General features: G+C 35.4%; 1 protein-coding gene across 3 annotated transcripts in view; it reads left to right on the top strand.

Annotated features, from left to right (window-relative positions):
- The window catches only part of GBE1 (1,4-alpha-glucan branching enzyme 1), a 289,276-nt gene that overhangs the window by 74,931 nt on the left and 194,304 nt on the right, over positions 1 to 20,041 (top strand). For all 3 annotated transcript variants that reach the window (XR_005793231.1, XM_040484218.1, XM_040484217.1), the window contains exon 3: positions 12,203 to 12,318. Coding sequence is in view for 2 of the 3 variants with exons in the window: in XM_040484218.1 (XP_040340152.1) it covers positions 12,203 to 12,318 (116 nt within the window). In the remaining variant the exon portion in view is untranslated. The remainder of the gene's footprint in view (positions 1 to 12,202; positions 12,319 to 20,041) is intronic.

The following is a 20,041-nucleotide window of genomic DNA, read 5'->3' as shown; positions in this document are numbered from 1 at the left end:
ATGAAGTCTTATTAAAGGAATTCTCTTTATGTTCACTTGCAAAATAAAAATAAATGATAGACACATGTAATAAGTGCTGTAACAGATACACGTTTAGGCTACTTGTGGGATGTTCAGAGGGGTAATGCTCACTCTTCCTAGGTGCACAAGTCAGCTGTGGCCATAGTAATGCTGTGTAACACACTATCCCAAATTCGATATGTAACAACAGTAACATTTATTTGTCACGCATGTATTTATGGATTTTCTAGGGTGGCTGTGGTTTTTAGGGGTCTAGATATACTTAGGGAAAATGATGGGGTAGCAATCAAGATGTTTTTTGGTCGGGGATGAGGCTGCTGATGAGGGACGGGGGAATTGTTGCAAAGCATTATCAAAATTCATTGTGTAAAAGGGCAAAAGAAAAAAAAAAGGTGCCAAGATTGCTATAGCAACATTTCCCTGTTCCTGACTCCATGATGAAAGTCACTCCAGGCTGAATGAGACGTCTAGATCCATGATGCTTTCTGACGTGATTAGATCTGTTTGATGTCTGTTTTGGACCCCTTGATCTAGGCTCTCCAATCACTATCTTCCTGAAAGTTTCTTTTTCTTTGAATACTGGCCTTCTACCACACTTGCCCTGTAAATCTGCATCCAACTGTCTGATTTCTCTGCTCCTGCACACCTTGTAGGCCCCAGGGGGAAAATCTCTCTCTCTCTCTCTTGCTGTCACTCTCTTTTAATTCTACAGTTGTCTTCCATATGGCTATACACAGAGGGTAATGCTAGGATTATTGTTGACAGTTAGCATTGAATTAGTCTAAAGAGCAGCCTGAATCATGTGCTCTATCAGTTGCTTGACTGGGAATGGTGACTTGTTTGGGCATTGTGGTCCAGAGTGCCCTGTGTTTGACAGACTGATGCATCTCTTTCTCTGATAACTGCCACAGACCTGCCTAACAGTTTCAAGGTTTGAAAACATATACTGTTGAGCTTTCTATTAATTAAAAAATCCACATGCAGAAGTTATTTCTTAAAGCATAAGATTCCAAAAGAATAGCTTTAATGCATAGTACAAACATAAAATCTAGTTAAGAGCGCAATGTGTGTTATGCAGATTTCTAATGGAGAGACAAGCTGGACGGGGTCCAGATGGTTTATGAATGTCCTACAGAGTAAGAGTACCCACAGAAGCAGTAGTCAAACTAACATGGATTCAAATCCTAGCTCTGTCATTTAATAGCTGTGGGACTTTGGCTTTATTGTTCTCCCTCTTTTTTAGCTTGTTTCCTCATCCATCAGATGAAATCTGTACTACTTTATAGGACTGTTGAGGTAATTGAATTATATATTGAATGTCAGGCTCTGAGGACAACCCATAACTACTGTTGCTGCCCTCAGTGTCACCAAGTCATCCTATTTTTTGTTAATGTAATGACTTTTATTACTTCTTCTATCACAATAAAACCCTCCATCCCTGTATCATTTGTGACAGCCTCTGCTCAAACCATTTGTTTTTAAGAGAGTGGGTTTTATGATAGTTTTATAGATTTCTTTTCCTTATAGGACTCTTCTAGAGTCCAGCATAAGTTCTAACATCAGCAGCAGTTTGTATGTTTACGTTGGTAATCACCCATAAATCTACTGCTAGTCTGGGCTCCAGGAGAAGATATACTTATTTCCCCCCCATCTTCTAATATGGTCAAGTTGTTTATCTTTGCAAAGCCTTGAAATATTTAATCATTTTCTCTTCAGAGAAGGCTTCAACTGTCCAGCTTGACTCTTTATTCTACTTATTGACCAAGCTATCTTCTCAGCATTAAATTTTTATATATGTCTCCCTGCATGGTCTTTCCCTTTACGATATCTCTGATACAATCTGATTTTAGTGTAGGGCAAAAAAGCTCAGTAGAAATGAGCAGATAAAGGCTATCTGACCTTTAAAATATTTTCTTATTTTTTAACAGCTTTATTGAGATAGAATTCACATACTATACAACTTAACTATTTAAAGCATACAATTCCATGGTTTTTAGTGTATTGAAAATAGTGTTGTGCAAACATAGCCACAGTCAATTTTAGAAAATTTTCATCACCCGAAAAGCTCTATACCCTACAGGTATCATCTCACAATCTTCCCATCCCTTCCCTAGCCCCAGGCAACCAATACTTTATATAAATTTGCATACCCTGGATATTTCACACAAGGGAAATTATATGTGGTCTTTTGTGACTGGCTTCTTACACTGGGCATAATGTTTTCAAGGTTCCATGTTGTCACATGTATAAGTACTTCATTCCTTTTTATGGCCGAGTAACATTCTATTGAATGGATATGCAAAATTTTCTTTATCCATTTATTAGTTAATGGATATGTGTGTGTTTACCTTTAACTATCATGGGTAATGCTGCTATGAACATTCATATACAAGTTTTTGTATGGATGTATGCTTTTATTTCTCTTGGGTATATAACTATGAGTGGAATTTTTGAGTCAAATAGTAACTATATCTTTGTGTCTTTAGCTTTTTGAGGAACTTTCAAACTCTTTTACATTTCCACCGGCAGTGAATGGGGTTTGCAATTTTCCCACACCCTCACCAATAAATATTATCCTTGGTTTTGACTGTCGTCACCCCACTGTGAATGAAGTGATATCTTATTGTGGTTTTGATTTTCATTTTCCTAATGACTAAGGAGATTGAACATCATTACATGTGCTTATTGGCCATTTCTATGCCTTCCTTGTAAAAAGATCTATTTATATCCTTTGCTCATTTAAGAAGTTTGGTTATTTGTCTTTTTATTATTAAGTTCTAAATATTCTTTGCATAGTTTAGACTTAAGTCCCTTGTTAGATATATGATTTGCAAACATTTTCTCCCATTCTGTGAGTTGTCTTTTCACTTTCCTGATAGTGTCCTTTGACACATAAAATTTTTAATTTTGGAGAAATACAATTTACCATTTTTTTCTTTTGTTACTCATACTTGTGGTGCCATGTTTAAGAACTGGGTCACAAAGATTTACTCATGTGTTTTCTTCTATGAACTTTATAGTTTTCACTCTTATATTTAAGTCTTTGATTCATTTTGAATTAGTTTTGTGCATGTTTTGGAGTAGGGGTCCAAATATATTCTATTGTGTGTAGAGATGCAGTTGTCCTAGTACTATCCATTGAAAAGACTATTCTTTTTTCTTTGAATGATCTTAGTCTCCTTTGTCAAAAATCAGTTGATCACAGACACCTGGGTTGTAACATTGCTAGCTATATTAGTAAATATTATTTTACATTCACTGGTGTATTTTCATAGGTGGTTATAGGGTTCAGAGGAAAACTTTAGAATTGCTTGTCTGATTACTGTAGATCTCTGACATGCACTCCCCCGCCCCCCAGAGTCCAGTTTAGGTAGAATATCTTAAGATAAAAGATTAAATTTTAAGGTGTAGAGGAGATTCCTAAATTCAAATCTGTGCTGAAGCCAGGGAAGTCAGAAATGGATTAAGTTGTGACCCATAGTGATAAGCATATAAAAGTGAGCTGGAGTGTGTGTTCTCTGAGAGCCTCCCTACTCAGCTTCCGATATTTGTTGACATGGAGGGATACAGTTCAATGTACTGGTCAATTAAAACATAATTGAGGGCCATTCTTGGCCCATGGAATGCTGTTGCTGCCTCTGATGATTGATCATATTGCATTAGTATTTTTCTTCCATTATTTCCCTTTCCTATTTTGTCTTTTTTTTTTCTTTTCTTTTTTAATATGAAATTTATTGTCAAATTGGCTTCCATATATTGGCACCCAGTGCTCATCCCAATGAGCACCCAGGTGATATTTTGTTTTTTCTATGTTCTTTCTTAAGCAAATATTGTACCACTTCATGGCTTTAACTATTTAACTATTAATGTCTCCCTGCTTTACTATCACTTAAAGATTATAAAATAAAAGGATAGTCAAGTCCAGACCAAAACCAAACCCAGGTAAAATGGCATAGAAATCAATAATAGGAGTCACAGCAAAGATAAATCCCATTACCCTTAGGTCCCAAGTAACAATTATTCTTGGTCAAGTATAGATGGCAAGAGTTGCTAGAAATTGAATAGGTTTTCAAACCCAATTGCCATGATAGAATTCAGTGTACTCTTAACTTGTACTGAATCGAGTAAACTAAAAATAAATTGAAACTTTAAAACAAATTACATATTTTCAAGGATATGGAATATCAACAAAGGTAGAACATATATCAGAACACTTTTTAGAACTGAGTGTTTTTAGAACTTGAGTGGTGGGCTCTAAGCGAAGCAGTAATTGGTGAGGAGGGGACCCAGCCCAGCTAGGCAGGGGAACTTCAAGCAGAGCAACTTTGCTTTCACATGTTTTATGTAGTTTTCATGGAGTTTTCCATAAAATCTATTTTGAGATAACTGAATGGTTTATATTACTAAAAATAAATAGATTGGTAAATAAATCACTGGAGTGATTACCACTGTATTAGGCCATAAAGTACACCGCATTATTTCATTTCAATAAAACTAGAAATAAATGAAAAAGCTTGAAAGAAAATATAACACACACCACTCAGTTCCTCCCAAATAACAATAAGAGAAAAGAATAATCAAAAGTTTTAATTGCAGCCTGTTTTTAAAAGAAATGAAAACACTGTATCAAAAGCTATCTGTTGTAGCTAGGACAATTGTGAGAGGCAACTTTTCTCATGCCTGTTCCTCATCTGATCCACAGAACACAGAAAATGATTCAAATGCCTATTTTCTAAATTCTCCTGAGTATGGTCATGAGTACTATTCCAGATGTATTGAAGAGAAATTAGTTTGTTGTATACAGTGGATCCTTTGGGCATTAGGGCCTCATTCTCTTAGTAATCCCTGCCTGAGTGAGGCTGGCATGCCTTGTTAAAATTATAATCCCTAGTGTTGATGAGGATAGGAGTAGTTAAGCATACTCATATGCTGCTGCTGGAAATATGAACTGGAAATGTCTATCTAGAAAGTAGTTTTTATTAATCTAATTTAGAACCATAAATAAATAAAACACACCCCATTGTTTGATAAGATCACTTTTCATAATTGACAACAAGGAAAGAGATTTAGGCAAGTATTTGTGCACAGAAACTTTACACGATTAGTTTTTAAATTTTTACTATGGAAATTTCTTGGTATATAGAAAAGTAAAGATAAGCTTTGTCTTAGTCTCTTGGGCTGCTGCAACAGAATAGACTGAGTGGCTTGTAAACAACAGAAATTTATTTCTCATAGTTCTGGACGCTGGGTAGTCCAAGATCAAGACATTAACAGATTTGGTGTTTAGTGCCTCTTTTATAAAGGCACTAAACCCATTGATGAGGGCTCTACCCTCATGGCCTAGTTACCTTCCCAAGACCCCACCTCCAAATACCAGTACATAGGTTCATTTATTTCAGTTTCTACTTTAAGGGATTTTTTTCTTATTATCCCCCTTTTTGACAATAAGTTTTTTAATTATTTGAGTTGCTTACCTCATTTTGTAGTCAAAAATATAATACCGTAAATTACTCATCAGTATTATTCCTTCCTATATACATAATCGCTTCTATTCATTTTTTGGGATTATATTTTCATACTTTTGAAAATCACAAGAAACTACACATATTCAGTTTTATCATCCTCTTTCTTTCACAAAATGTGTCATAATATACCTTTCCTGTAATTAGAATTAAAGAAACATTAATTCTAATGAAGTCACTTTTGTCATGCATGTTTTGATTATGGAGCCCTTTTCTTCTGTGCATACCTTTAAAAACAGTTCAGTGAGTGAAGCTCTAGATTATTTGATTTGTTCTCTAATTTCCAGAAAGCTCCACAGGACTGAACATTGTTCCTTATAATAAGGTATTAATATTCAATTGGTTCTGAAGTTAGAGGCATTCTGACTTACTCTAGATTTTGTTTTTGAAAAGCACAGGTAACCTAAACTAATATGTGTTAAGAGCATTTCTCCTAAGAAATAAATGCTGGAGGTCTTAATAAGATTATTCCCAGGGTACCAGCTGCAAGCAGAATTTGAAGAATGATGATTCCCAGCTACCCAACTAAGGGAAGAATTACCTGGAGGAGAAAAAAACAAAGGAGAGGAGATCTCAAAGGAGATCTGGCAGGGGTGTATGTCAGAAAGGACTACTGTCTTCCACCTACAGAGGCTATGTATTCCTCTCATAATCCTAGGTAAAGGCAATGCCATGGGAAGTTTCAGTTCTCAACATTATGACTTCTTGGGAACAGAGTAGATGCTTTCTTGGCATGAGAGAAGTCCCTAGAACTTCCATTTGACAAACTAACTTTGCATAAATCTACATAAACTTTGCATGATACGAAGCTTGAAATAATTAAATAACATTGTATGATGATGAAGAGTGTTTAGTTGCTTTAAGGAGGTCATATTCCAAATATCGAACAACTGTAATGACGTAAGTGTATAACTGTTATGCACTCAGATGGGAAGTGACTGAAATCTGCCATACAGGTCAGTAGTGGCTTTGCATTAGCTTTACCTGCTGCATTCACCAGGGCTCTTAAGTCACTGCTGTGTGAAGTCTACGCGTCAGGGATTGGCCTAAATGTGGACCATGTTCTTCAGCACACTGACATCCGCATCAAAGGTGTAAGGCTCTACAGGGTAAGTTGGAATGATTTCAACCATGCATAAGGAAATTTTGTGTGAAACTCAAGAACTCTATAGCAATGAGGTGCATAAGTGCTGATGAAGAGAAATACTTTACTGTGGGTTAAAGAGTTTGGGAATATTTGAGGGAGGTTGACATTTAAGAATTTTATGTGAGGATTATTACAACAGAAAAAGAAAGGTTGTTGGGTTTGAGATAAATATAGAGTTAGTGAGCCTGATGCAGTGACCTTAAGTTAATGTTTGGCTGCCTGTGCCGAACGTGTGTTTGCAGTTCATATTAAACTATGCATCACACATTGTTTCTTTTCCATATCTCGATTTAAATTTAGTCTGCTTGTTTTGAGTCTATGGACAAATAGAATCTTTTGCATTATCAAATATGATGGTAAATTTTAGCCAGTTAATAATAAAATACCTATTAAACTGTTTGCTTTAAAAACGTGTCAGGTTATCATAACTTGATAAATATTAAGTGCCCTAGAAAATGTTATAATGCAATAATTTATGCAGGCAGGAAACATGATCTTAAAATTTTACCAAAATTAGAACAATTAAACAAATTGTTTTGGGTGTTTCTAATCCTTGAACTTGGCAGTGTCTGTCTACATTATGGAAGGAAATGAGGCATAGAAAGAAAAATGAGTTAATATGTTAGCATTTTAAAATTTTAATGCTACTTTTCTAGATAAAAGATTCCAAATTTTTATTCATGGTCAGTGAACAGTGGGGCAAACATTTTAACCAAGCAATCTCTTGATGAGAATATTGTAGAAAACATTATATGTAGACATTAATAACAGTATATTGAATAATGGTCTTAATATATGTTATCTTTTCACATTTAAATTTGTTAATTTTTGTTCCCTGACATTAATACATTAAAATTCCTTAATATGTTAGGGTCGCCTGGATGGCTCAGTTGGTTGAGCGTTTGACTTCAGCTCAAGTCACAATCTCACGGTTTGTGAGTTCGAGCCCCACGTCGGGCTCTGTGCTGACAGCTCAGAGCCTGGAGCCTCCTTTGGATTTTGTCTCCCGCTCTCTCTGCCCCTCCCCTGCTCTCACTCTGTCTCTCTCTCTCCCTCAAAACTGAATAAACTTAAAAAAAAAAATTTTTTAAGGTCCTTAATATGTTAGCTCTGTTCCATAATCTTTATCTCACTAGCCTTCTTTCTGGGCTTTACAACCCTATTTATTTCCAAATCTTAAATCCTAAATTTCATGTGAGTAATACTAATTTTGAAGGATTATTAATGACATTTCCTATTTCAGAATTTCCTTGACCTATTGATTTAGAGCATTATTTGATAGTCCATAAACTTAATTTAATCTAGAAAATCACTCACAAAGCTAGGAGTAGAGCACAACTGAACATACCTACTGAACCAGGCAGTTGTCTTGAATATAGTCCCTAAGCCAGTAGCATCAACATCACCTGGGAACTTGTTGGAAATACAAAGTATTAGGCCATACTTCAAATCTACTGAATCAAAAACTCTGTTTTAATAAGCCCAGGTAATTCTGGTTATGAGCTAAAGTTTGAGAACCACTGAATCACTGAACTGCAAAACTCTCAAAGTTAGTTCTGTGCTTGATAGAGCAGCAAATAATTGTCCAATGTGGTAATAGGATATTTTTGGTCCTATCCTGAGGCCTACATAGGGATACAAACCATTTGCTTAAATAAAGTTGATTCCATCTTGTGTACTCCGAATATAAACCTTGCAAGATTAAAATGAGAAAAGTTTGAGTAATCTGGTTCTAAAACTATCTCTGGTGTGGCTTAGAATCATTAATCATTCTTGTTGTTGCTATTATTTTCAGTTATGTTTAGGAATAAAGTCTCCTGACTCATTTCACAAAAGGAAATATTTTCCTAAAATTTGTCTTCCAGCCTCTGTTATTTTTGCCTTCTGTATTTTTGTGAAGCAAATTCAATTTACAAATAAAGTATTCAATTTTATTTAAAGTTTTTATATTGGTCATTTGATATTTACTTTTTATTTATTTATTTTAATTTTGTAATTAATTTATTTTTAATTTGTGTACTTTCACAGTTGGTTCCTTCAGTTATTCCTAGATGTGCCTTAATGTTGGTTCCTTCTTTCTTAACTAAGTGTCAGGTCCAAATCCATTTTTTTTATTATTCTTTTTCTTGGCCTTAGATCTATTTCTGGAGAAAAGCATCTTATTAGCTATTTTGGAAAACCGATTTTAGGGAGTAACAGTCTTTCATATGCGTGTTATAGTATGGAAGTGGGAAGTATTATTGGTGTCCATGTTTCCAATGGAAAAGAAGCCACACTAATGAAGGAGATGAGTGAGGAAAATTCAGGGCTAACAGTAATTGGAGAAAGAGTCAAGAAAATGACAGACTCATCTGACTCAGTGGTGTGGCGCAAGAGGGATTTGTGTGGAGAATTGTCTGATGAAAACATCTCAAGTTGTTTCACGCATGCATGCTTTGTAAACTTTCGTCTCTTTCCCATATGAAATGTTTAGATATATTCTACATTGTTTATGGCGGTTGGTGGCATGGATTTTCTTTGGGGGCATATGTGAAGATGCTCTAAATTTTGCTTTGAAGGGTGGGTTTGGCAAGAAAAATGTAACTGCAATAAAATAAGCACCTGAGTTTCCATGAGTTGGAGGGGTGCTAATAACATGAAACCCTTGAAGATGACAGAACAAGTTTTTTTTTTTCACAATGTAGAATTACAAATAATCAGCATGTGCTTTAGAAGATTTATATCTCTAAGATACTATATAAGGAAAATGTGAATCAGTAAAAGTATTTTTCTTTATACAAATATTAATACTTGTTTAATGAGATCTTAAAACTTAAGTGACTGCAAGTTGAATAACTAGTTCAACGGAAATTCAAAAAGTAATATTCAAAAGCACATTGATTTTCACATTACTAAAAACAGCTTTTACATAAATCTGCATTTGTAAATTACCCATATAATTGAAGATTCACTTTCAAAATTATAAAATCTTATTTGTAGTTGAGTTTTTAGTGACTCTCCATTGTAAATTCTATTATTCATTTTGGTGTACTCTTAATTTAACTTTTTCTTGAGATATGACTGTCATTCTGAACACTAATTTTGAGTTTGGCATTGAGTGGGGCCGATATTAAGCATTCAGTTCATATTTAAGGAATGAATGAATGAACTAATGAACTGTACCCTTTATTTTCAGATCTAACTAACCAGGAAAAGATCTGCTGCTTGTCTTAAGTTTATTAATTGTCTTAAGTGATTAGCTTAAAAAGAAATTCAGTAAATGTGTGAAGTGTTACAGTACCCAGATATTCATATTTCAAGCTTTTTTTTTCCCCGAATTATGCCCTGAATTCTTTGCTTTGGTAAACGAATGTCACACTGTATGTAGGTCAGATGGATTTGAGATTTTAAGAACAGGAAACTATAAGAACACAGAGCCTGTTGAGCTGTTTTTTTAATTATAAACGACCTTAAGACATTTTCAGAATGTCTTCAGGATAAGAAGTAGGGAAATGTTTAGAAAGGTCTCTATTTAAACACTGTTTCTCACACCCACTCTATCCCCAACCAACATTCACTGGCTGGAGGTGAAGATATTTAGAACTGTTGTGGTGAAAGCATTGGTGTTGTAGAGAAGGAAATCATGGCATAAAACAAGCTTCCTGATGTTTTTATTACCTTCTTCATTGAGAATCTAATGTCTAGCACCACAGTGCATGGCATCACAGTGCTGCTTATTTTTTTTTAGAACTATGAAATAATTTAGATAGAAACAAATAGGAAATAATATAATAAGCATCTCTTTATACACCACCTACCTTAAGATATAGAAGTTACAGATATTATTGAAGCTTCCTGTGTTTACTTTCCTTTACCCAGTGGAAATCCCCCGTAGAATTTGATGTCTAACATTCTCATTTTCCTTTTGATATTTTTTTATACGCACATGTATCTATAAATGTTATATAATACTCTTCTGCATATTTTTGAACTTCATTTAAATGGTATTCTTCCATACCATTTTAAAATTAATTTTTATGCTGTATTTGCTATATATATTTGCTCTGTTCCATTTAGTGTATATTGTTGTATAGCATTTCATTGTTTAATTGTAACAACATATTTACTCATTCTATGTCTGACTTACATTTTGATAGCTTCAATTTTTTGCTATTCTAAACAGTTCTTCACTGAACATTTGTGAATGCTATCTTGTGCATATTTCTCTAAGCTATTACCTAGGTGGGGTAGGATTGCTGGACTTTTAAGTGAACGTTATCTTCAACTTTGCTGTATAATGCCAAGTTGTTTATCAATTTATACTCTCAGTTGCAGCATTATTTTATATCCTTGCTGACTATCTGTTATTTTCAAACTCTTAAGTTTTGCTAATCCGGTGGGTGGTAAATGGCGTCTCACTGTTCTTTTAATTTGTGTTTCCCTAATTATGAGTGAGCTTGAGCATTATTACATGTTTCTTGGCCTGTTGTGTGTCCTCTGCTGAGTGTTTTTGTCATTTTTATAGACATTTAGAGAGTTATAGACATTTTTCTTATACTTTGGATGTTCTCTTTTTCTTGGTATATTCATTATAAATGTATTCTCCCAGTTGGCAGTTTGTCTTGTCATTCTGTCTATCCATCCATCCGTCTGTGAAGATACATTTATAATTTTGCTGGTTGAATTTATCAGGCTTGTTCTTAATGTGTTTTTTTTTTTTTTATATTGTTTAAAAAAACAGTTTTTAAACCTGAGGTTATAAATATATTTTTCTGTATTTTCTTGTAAGCATTTTGCAGTTTTGCCTATCATGTTGAAATATCAATCCGTGCTCAAATGATTCTTGGGCATAATATTAGGTAGAGATCTATTTTTCTTTCTTTTTTTTTTTTTTTTTTTTTCATAAGGATAGCCAATTGTCCCAGTACCACTTACTGAACAGTGTGTCCTTTACTTACTGATTTTGTTTCCATGTGTGCATGGGTCTGTTGTTGTTCATTTTGACTTTCTTCCAGGATCAGCAATCTACCTTTCTTCTGCCCCCTATATTTTACAACCTTTTAAACTTAATTCTGTCATACACTTGTGGATTTTGATATATGTAATATGATTTTAATTATTTTTCATCATTTTTATTCTGCTATAATATGTATCTTGTCTAATCACCAAGAATGCATTTCTGTTTTTTCATATTAACTCCCTTTGTTGATGGTTTTTCTTAGAAAAGATCCCATCATTTTCTTTTACATTCTATTTATTGATAGAATTGGAAGAACAATTGAAAAAGTTGTAATCTTTAATTTTAATATGCAAAAGGGAAACTTTCAAATACATTCCTTAAAAATAAATTAAAAATAACCTGCTTTTTTCTAAAAGGTTAGTAGAGTATTTTGCTTAACACCTTAGAAAACGTAGCATTTTTTAGGCAATTTAATTCTGTACAAGTAGGCAGCATATTATGCTTTGTTTGAAATCCATTAAATATTAGTCTTACCATGCTGTTGCTAACTGATCTTCTTTATTTTTTTTTTAGATGATTGGAATCCATTTTCATATCCATATAAGAAACTGGATTATGGAAAGTGGGAGCTTTATATCCCACCAAAGCAGAATAAATCTCAACTTGTACCTCATGGATCCAAATTAAAGGTACTTTCTACCCTCCTGTTTTTATGTGAACTTACTTTCTTTTTGTTCTGTTTTCGAAGTTTGATTGAAAATATTAGAATGTAAACTGATGCATGATAATTATGGGAGAAACAGTCTAAATATTCAAATAGAGGAAAATTTATGAGAAGTCATCAACACATTGTGTTATATTGGAACTGTATGTTTGGTAAGGTACTAAACTTATTAACTATTATTATCAACTTTGGAAACTATATATAAGGAGTGAGTGAGTAATTACAGAAGTCTAACTTGAAAAAAAGAAAATTTGATACAAAAATGAAAACTGTCTTCAAAGCAGCAAATGTAGAGAATTTTTACCTGTAAAGAGAGTCTTGATAAAATTGATTTTATGATGAGCCACATGAATGTGGGAGGCAATCCTGTGTGTTGGAGATCTATGCATTTGGGGGACATGATTTTCCTGGTGGTTCTTCTTTCTGGTCTTGAACATCAAGGCTCTTGTTTCTCCTGTTCTTCTGTATTAAGGTTACCTGGATTGGCCTAGGGACCTCCTTGTCAGAGGCAGACTGAGTGTCCTCCACATACCCACTGCTTTGCCTAACTGTATGTTTCTGTATTCAGGGTTTACAGAACCCACACAGCTCTCCTCTCTTGTCGCCTCAAGGGAAGCTGGAAGGATGGGTCTGATAGCCTGGATTACAGATTTCAGGCATTTGGTTATATAACACCTCTAACATTTACTTGAGTTTATCCCATGCTAATAAAATTATATAATGTTTCCATGTCCCCTTATTTCTTTCCCTTGTTTGGACATATGATTGCATTCAAAGCATTTATCATGACAAATCCTATGACTAAATTATTATTATTATTTTTTTTTTTTTTTAATTTTTTTTTTTTTTAACGTTTATTTATTTTTGGGACAGAGAGAGACAGAGCATGAACGGGGGAGGGGCAGAGAGAGAGGGAGACACAGTATCGGAAACAGGCTCCAGGCTCTGAGCCATCAGCCCAGAGCCCGACGCGGGGCTCGAACTCCCGGACCGCGAGATCGTGACCTGGCTGAAGTCGGACGCTTAACCGACTGCGCCACCCAGGCGCCCCTAAATTATTATTTTTATTGGTGTTCATTATTTAACAATATTAACTCAGTTAAAGTAAAACCAAAATGTATCGTGTAGTTGTTTTGCAGTTTTGTTTTGTTTTGGTTTGTTTTTTTGGTCGTCTTTTTATTTTATTTCTCTTACAAATCATGAAATTGTAAGTATATCAGAAAATTACTGAAATATTGCCACACATAATATAGTTACCAGAAGAGTGTATTGCCTAGAATAAAGAGACTTTTTAACATGGGATAGCAGCCAAGGTTCTTCTTAATCTATAGTGAAAAGGAGACAAAGTAGCTACTGTATACAATAAGAGGGATTTACATTTAATATAAATAATCCCTTCCAAGTCAGTATAAACTCCACAAGAATAGGGGCCTATGCTGTTTTGTTTCCTAATACTGTCTATTCTTAATTCTTGGAACACTGCTTGGCACAGAGCAAGCACTCAAGAAGTATTTATTAAATAATAGAGCCACTTTTAGGCCCAGTCCTTGAAAGAATAAGCCAAAGAGCTTGATTCCTGTATAGTTATGTGGCCTGAGTTTAGAAAACTCTGAGGCAAGGCAACTGTTATACTGGTGTCATTGTCACTTTAGGTCCTATGGACATTTGTTTTTTTATTTTTAAGAACTGAACTTATTAATTTTTTTTTCCTTTTTAAATTTGTTGGCTTCTTAAATTTGAAAACTTTATGAGTTCTGACACCTTACCTACTTCTTGTGTTAAATGGTGACTGAATTAATTTTGACAAGTCGTTTTTATACATGGGGAAAAGTAATTGATTACCGAGAATGAGTGATTATTGATACATACAAGCAATCAATGGTAAACATTTGCCTTTCCCATCCAGCTCCAAATCCGTTATACTTTTTGCTATGATCTGAATGTCTGTATCCTCCCAAGAAAACATATGTTGAAATCCTAATGCTTGATGTGATGGTACTAGTCAGTAGGGCTTTGGAGGTGCTTCAGTCATGAGGGGGCAGCTCTCTGAATGGGATTACTGCCCTTATGAAAGGGGCTCCAGAGAGATCCCTAGTCCTTCCATCATGTGAAGATGTAGGAAGTCTGCAACCCTTAAGACGGCCCTCACCCATCCAGCCTGACACCCTGATCTTAAACTTCCAACTTCCAGAACTGTGAGGATTCTATGTCTCTTAGGTGTAGGCCACCCAGTCTGTGGTATTTTGCTATAGCAGCCGAAGCAGGTTAGGATGCTTTGTCCAGGATTCTATGTACTATACTATTCTTTCAAAAATTTAATTGACTTTGATGAGATGAAATGATCCTATGATAAAAAAAAAAAAAAAAAAATTGTAGAGGTACCTGGGTGGCTCAGTCAGTTAAGCATTGGACTCTTGATTTTAGCTCAGGTCATGATCTCCTGGTTCATGGGTTCAAACCCTTGTCGGTCTCTGAGCTGTCAGCACAGAGACTGCTTGGGATTCTCTGTCTCCCTGTCTCTCTGCCCCTGCGTTGCTTGTGTGCACATGCTCTCTCTCTCTCAAAAATAAATAAATAAAAGTAGCTTTTACCTTTTCACTTGGCTTTGAAAATCAGCATCTAATGTAAATAAATGTTCAACAAGTATCAAGTAAACTGTTGTGGAATCTTTCCTCATTATTATTCTCTTAAAATTTCAGTGAAGATAATTAACTGGAAATTTAGGTCCAAAATATTACTCATAGTATTTAGATGTTTCAAATGGTGAGGAAACATTTAGATGGTGTTATAATGTCAATATGGTGATATAATTAGTTTTTTATTTATGGGAAATGATGTATCAAATTTTCTTTGGAGGAGGGGTTAAGTTCTCTATTAAAAATCAACTAACTTGGGGCTCCTGGGTGGCGCAGTCGGTTAAGCATCCGACTTCAGCCAGGTCACGATCTCGCGGTCCGTGAGTTCGAGCCCCGCGTCAGGCTTTGGGCTGATGGCTCGGAGCCTGGAGCCTGTTTCCGATTCTGTGTCTCCCTTTCTCTCTGCCCCTCCCCCGTTCATGCTCTGACTCTCTCTGTCCCAAAAATAAATAAACGTTGAAAAAAAAAAATCAACTAACTTGAGGTTTTTGGCCTTTCTATCTGAAGTATCCCTAGATAGTCTATCTTGGTAATTAAAATTCTTGTTTTAAATTGAACTTGAAAATTTATTTCAGTTCACAAGGGATTGACCTTTATAACTCACTTGAGGATGTTTCTCTTATGAATTATCTGGTAACCATTAACAAAAAAGAAATGTTACCTACCATTGAGATAGTAGCTTTGTTTTCTCTGTAAAACATTTTTCAATTGAATGCTTTGGAAGAAAATACTAACTGCTTATGTGGTCATGTAAATGTCTCCTTTCTATGTTTTGTGAATTTACCAAATAGAAAATATTTAAAAATATATATATAACGCTGGGGCGCCTGGGTGACTCAGTCTGTTGAGCATCCGACTTCAGCTCAGGTCATGATCTCATGGTCCATGAGTTCGAGCCCCGCGTCGGGCTCTGTGCTGACAGCTCAGAGCCTGGAGCCTGCTTCAGATGCTGTGTCTCCTCTCTCTGCACCTCCCCTGCTCATACTCTGTCTCTCTCTCTCTCTCTCTCAAAAATAAATAAACATTACAAAAAATTTAAAAAAAATTAATATAAGGCTAATTAAACTTTCAAGACTCTAGAGATATAAGGAAAGAGTAGAAGACTGCATTCCTGAACAATGTTTTTTGTTTGTTTGTTTATTTTTCCAAAAGGCTGTTTTCAAAGTTGAGCATACAGGGGATTCACTCCAGAGTTCAAAGGAGAGTGGGCTGAGGGGGCCTAGTAGCATCCAAAGTAACAGCCAGGTAACAACCCTGCCTAAGCCATAAGGAATAAGGAATCAGTTACTGGAACACAGAAAAAGAGTTGGCCATCTTGAGAGAAGCACTGAGCTTTGGTGAGACACATAGTTTATCCATGGCAACCTTACAGGGAAGGAGCCAGGGAATAAGGAAACAAATACGCTCATGTCTCATTCTTCTCCTTCTCTCTGACCTCTTAACTGGGGCTACAAATTGACCAAACCCAATGAGAAACCAGTATTCTGGAGAATATGGTCCACATGAGTCAGCATCCTGGGGCAGAGAGCTAGGTGAGAAGTGGATCTGTCCATACTAGTAAAAAGTAGTTCAGGAGGTCAGTAAAGACCTCAGGTCAAGAAAAAATAAGAGATCAGGGAAAGTAATTTTGGAAGGTGGGTTCCAGTGAAGAATTCTTGTTCTTTTCTTCTGATTCCCATTTTCTTTTCTCATTCCTTTTTTTTTTTTTAATTAAGAAAAAATTATTTTTGAGAGAGAGTGAGCGAGCACATGCGCAAGTGTTAGAGGGTCAGAGAAAGGGGGACATAGGATCCAAATCAGACTCTGTGGACAGCAGCCAGCCTGATGTGCGGCTTGAACTCATGAACCACGATATCATGGCCTGAGCCACTGAAGTCAGACACTTAACTGAGCCACAGGGGTGCCCCTTCTTTTCTCATTCTAATTAATGCTCAAATGACTAGCAATGGCAATGAGAATTGTCTTCTCATTTTTTAGTGTTTAGGATGTTTGTGTATTTTAACTTTTCCTTCCCAGTCCATTACAAAATGAACTAGAACAGAAGTTTCTTGATCCTAGACCTTTAATATTTTCAGAGGATTCATGTGTTATTCAGCTTGGGATGTCAGAACAAAATACCGTACACTGTGTGGCTTAACCAAAAGAATTTTATTTTCTCACAGTTCTGGAGGCTGGAAGTTCAGATCTGGGTTGGGTTCTGATGGAAGTTCTTTTCCTGGCTTGCATTTGACTGCCTTCTTGCTGTGTCCTCACATGGCTTTAATCCCATCATCGGGACCCCATGCCATGACCTCATTTAAACCTAATTATCTCCCAAATGCTCCATCTTTCAATACTATCACAGTGGGGATTAGGGTTCCAACATGTGAGGTTAGAGGGGAGCACAATTCAAAGCAGATCATAATGCTTTTCTAATTATATTAAGATGTTATGCAATGATTGGTAGAAAGGGGAATAAAACCCAACACCTATGTTTGCAGTTTTCTTAGATAAGACACAATGAAAAAAAAAAAAAAAGAGATTGCTTTACATTCATATTTAATTTTATCCTCATAAAGTAATAACATGTGAGAAGGTATTGTTATTATATTCTTATTTCCTACATAAGTACACTCACCTGTGGGTTTGAATTGAGGCTTGTCTCACAGCAAAGCCCATGGTCTTAACCATTATTTTACAATGCCTGTTAGGCTAAGGGTTCACAGAGAAAAGAAGGAAAAAAAAAGTGATACACAGGAAATAAAACTGGAGTCTCAGATTTATCAAATCATCTTATACTATATTTGTATTTGCTTTTTTTGTGTGGAAACTATTATCCCCAATTTCAGGATGCTGTGAAAGAGAGTATTGAAGTGATCTTCTCTAAGAATAGAAAGGAGATACATAATTTGTAGAAGGTTTGGGTTTTAGGGGGTAAAATATAAGATTTGTTAAGTAAAGTGAAACTAATAATTGAGATCTGGAATGAGTTTACTAGACAGAAGGATGCCATTGAGTATGGGGCAAGGATGTGGTGTGAAATTAGTGAAAAATTAGTGAAAAATTTTTTGTATCTGAATATTTGCTTAAGAAGGAAGTGTTCATTTGTGCATGAATGCGCACCACTGCATTATTCAAATAGCCAAAAAGTAGAAATGTCCATCAACTTATCTACAGACGATGGTATATTATTTGGCCATGAAGTACTGATACATGAATGAACCTTGAAAATGCTATGCTCAGTGAAAGAAGCCAGTCACAAAAGCCAAATTTTGTATGGTTTTGTTTTTATGAGCATCCAGAATAGACAAAAACGTAGAGACAGAATGTAGATTAGTGGTTGCCAAGAGCTGGGAGAGAATGGGGGTTGACTGCTAAGGAGTATAGGGTTTCCTTTTAATGTGATGGAAATGTTCTGCAGTTAAGTCATGGTGATGTTTGCATACCATGAAACCTTGTGAATATACTAAAAACCACTGAATACTTTAAAGGGGTGAATGTGAATTATTTATCAGATACAATAAAAAAATATGTATTTATTAGTCTTTGTCCCAGTTCTTGGCATACAACTCCTAAAATCCTTGGGTGGGGGGTGGGGGAGGGAAGAAGGTAAATCTCATAAAGACTTTACCTTTCATTTCTGGAATATTTTCTTGTGTTATTTCTTTACCAATTTCCTTGTCCCCACAGTCTTTGTTCACTGTTTCAGGAATTTCTAATTCCTGGATATTGAGTCTCCTAAGTTTTCTTATCTTTTTCTATCAAGTTGCCCATCATTTTGTCTTTCTGTTCCACTTGGAGTAATTACTTTAGCTTTCACCTACTTTCATTTTAATAATCACATTTTTAACATTTCTAATAACATGTTTTTGTTCCCTCCCTTTTTCATAAATTCTATTATTGTTAAATATCCAAATATACTTTTATCTTTTTGATAATATTAGATATTTTCTTTTATTTTTTCCTTGAGTATACTTGTATCTTTTTAATAATATTAGATATTTTGTTTTATTTTTTTCTTCAAGTTTGCTTCTTTCTTCCTGACTTTCTTCTCTTATTTTTTTTCCCCCTAGATTTTATTTTCTTGGGTTTCTTTTAGTCTCTGTCTTTCATTTTGCAGGCTGTTTCCAAATGCCTGGTGATCCATGGCTATATAATCATATTTTAGAATGAGGCAGGAAAAAACTTTTGAAAATTCTGTGCACATGAACAGAGCTTTATTCATGGTAAGCTTCACTATTGGGTAGTAAGAAAGTGAGGCAGCCTTTAAATTGTTAGCATTAAGTGGTTTTTCTATGGGATCTCCCACCCCTCCTCACCCCTTAACCAAAGATGAATCTTCCAGTCCCCTACAGGGGGGGTGGATGGAAGGGGTGTGGAGTGTACCTGGTTCTTGGCATTCATGGATGAAGACAGGGGAAGTGGAGGAGGGTTCCACCTTGAAAGATGCTACTGAGACAATCTTCCTACTTTCAGTATGTGAGTCAGTTCTGTCATCTGCTGTACTCATTGTTTCTGGAGACTTCCTAGTTCATTGTTTTTTAGAGCATGAACCTCTAGTCTCCTGTTTGAGGGGTAAGAGGTGGTGTTTTGGAGGGATATACATTTATCTGTACAGGTTAGGGAGGTGTGCTCCAGAGCCCACGGCCCCCTTATTTAACACTGCATCTTACTTTCTTCCATAGTATTAGGAGCCCACAGATGCCAAGTCTCCTAGAGGTGCTGTGAAGCAAGCTGACCAGCTGTATTCAGGTTCTTCTTCTGCAATACCCCATTTTAATTTTTTGCCTTGGTTTTTAACCCTTAAGCTACTTTCTGTCTTTCAAAGTTTTGTTGAAATTACTGGTCTCTTGTTGCCTCCTTCTCTTTTAATACTTTTTGTGTTGCTTTGCTGTGATTTCAACAGGCATTTGTTAGGCTTGTCATTTTTAATTCATACCTCTAAACACCCTTTTTTAAATTAAAGAAGAATACAGTACCTCTGCTGGATAGAAGAATATTTTATAATTCTGGGGCCTTGGGGTCATTATATTCTCATGGTGTGCCATGATTATAAGATTTTGGTCAAACTGA

Source organism: Herpailurus yagouaroundi, unplaced genomic scaffold, assembly GCF_014898765.1.
Source record: "Herpailurus yagouaroundi ecotype Mexico unplaced genomic scaffold, PumYag 162, whole genome shotgun sequence".
Classification (NCBI taxonomy): Eukaryota; Metazoa; Chordata; class Mammalia; order Carnivora; family Felidae; genus Herpailurus; species Herpailurus yagouaroundi.
This window is presented reverse-complemented; position numbering and strand designations above follow the sequence as displayed.